Here is a 1951-nt window from a genome sequence, read left to right as displayed (position 1 = left end):
TGATGACATGGAAGAGACTACATGTTTTGGCTGTTTTCCTTGGTTGCTATAACTGTATTGCATATATGAAGTTTAGACAGCACATATGAATTCTTTCACAGAAACCAGAAGCTTGAAACCATCTTCCTGAGCTGTGACCAGTGTGTCATCAAAGTCCTGGTTTCTACATCATCTCTAGGTGAATCTCCCACATTCACACCTTCCACCTTGAGGTGGCGGCCACCATCAATGGTAACATCCCCTGCATCCGGGGTCTTGTTGCCAACTTCTCTTTTTCTGTGGTCATGTTTTTCTGACTTTTCTTTCATAATATGCATGGGATTGGCTTTAAGGCATGCATGGTTAATTTCAATGGCTTCTCAGTCCTAAAAGTCTCAGTTAATCATACCTGCAGAGTTAGTTCCTGTGTGCCAGGTAGAATGACCGAAAAAGGTTTTAGAAAATAGCACTTGACTAATTATAGGGCCAATATGGAGCTTTGGGGCTTGTCAGTGTTCGATATGCCAGTCACACTATGCATTGTGTTTGAATTTTTCCACCAATGCATAATAATTTCAAAATTAAAAACCATGAAATATGTGCCACATCACATGGAAAAGATTATAAAGAAATGAGTTCAGGTACTATGCATCTCAAAAAAGTTAAAAGCAGAATCATAAAGATTATTTTGCTTTTAAAACCGTCTTTGTGAATGCGCTCTTGACCTCCTTGTTCCTCAGGCTGTAGACCATAGGGTTCAGCATGGGGATGACCATAGTATAGAACACAGATATGATTTTGTCTGTGTCCATGGAGTGACTGGAGCTGGGCTGTAAGTACATGAAGATTAGAGTCCCATAGAAAATGGAGACTGCTGTGAAGTGGGAGGCATAGGTGGACATAGCCTTCCTATGTCCTGTGTCTGAGCGCATCTTCAGGATTGTGATGAAAATGAATATGTAGGATATTACGATAACTATAACACCAAAAAAGATATTGAAGCTGGCTACATAAATAAGAACCAGCTCATTAACATGTCTCTCCGAGCAGGAAAGAACCATGACTGCTGGAATTTCACAGAAAAAGTGATGGACCACATTGGAAAGACAGAACACAAGACTGAATGTGTTCCCAGTGTGGATGGAGGCATTCAGGAAACCAATGACATAACAGCCTAAGATCAGCCACATACACATACTTGTTGTCATGGTGGTGGTGTAGTGCAGGGGCTTGCACACTGCTGCATAGCGATCATAGGCCATTGAGCACAAGAGGAAATTTTCAACAGTAGCTGAGACTACAAAAAAGAACATCTGAGCAGCACAAGCATTGTAGGAGATGACCTTGTCTCCAAGAAGGAGCCCAGTCATGACCTTGGGAGTGACAGCTGAAGAGTAGCAAAAGTCCACCAGAGACAGGTTGCCCAGGAAAAAGTACATGGGAGTGTGGAGACGGGAGTCCAGGACAATCAACAGGATCATCCCCAGGTTCCCAACCAGAGTGATGGTGTAGATGAGGAAGAAGGTCACAAAGAGAGGGACTTGTAGATCTGGGTCATTGGTCAGTCCCAGCAGGATGAAGTGTGTCACTTCCGTCCTATTCTCCATCTATGTTATCTGAAGAAGACTGTGATATTCTACAGAATGAGAAAAATGAAAGAATTATAAGAAAATTATAGTGAACTTGGGTAGTATGCATATCCTATATAGTCTTCCAAAAACTTGCATGCTAAAAATTCTTCAGGAAAAGCATTGAACTCAAAACTGTGTTTGGGAAAAAAATGTGTTTGGTGTACAAGTTATATATATATATATAATTATTTATGACAAATTATATATAATTGTAACAGGATTACAGACTGTCAAATTGAGGAACATTAATGAATTACAAACATAATTTAAAAATATTTATGCTATTTAAACTGTGATTAGATAATTACTACTCTTTGGAAAATAACATAAGGGTAGGTACA

At 39.7% G+C, this 1951-nt stretch overlaps 1 protein-coding gene across 1 annotated transcript; it reads right to left on the bottom strand.

The window, feature by feature from the left end:
- Positions 1 to 662: 662 nt before the first annotated feature.
- On the bottom strand, positions 663 to 1610 carry LOC106144628 (olfactory receptor 5B3). The gene has a single exon (XM_013361271.4). The coding sequence runs from the start codon at positions 1584 to 1586 to the stop codon at positions 663 to 665; it is 924 nt and encodes a 307-aa protein (XP_013216725.2). The 5' UTR covers positions 1587 to 1610.
- Positions 1611 to 1951: the final 341 nt, after the last annotated feature.

This window comes from Ictidomys tridecemlineatus, chromosome 4 (assembly GCF_052094955.1).
Source record: "Ictidomys tridecemlineatus isolate mIctTri1 chromosome 4, mIctTri1.hap1, whole genome shotgun sequence".
Taxonomy (NCBI): Eukaryota; Metazoa; Chordata; class Mammalia; order Rodentia; family Sciuridae; genus Ictidomys; species Ictidomys tridecemlineatus.
This window is presented reverse-complemented; position numbering and strand designations above follow the sequence as displayed.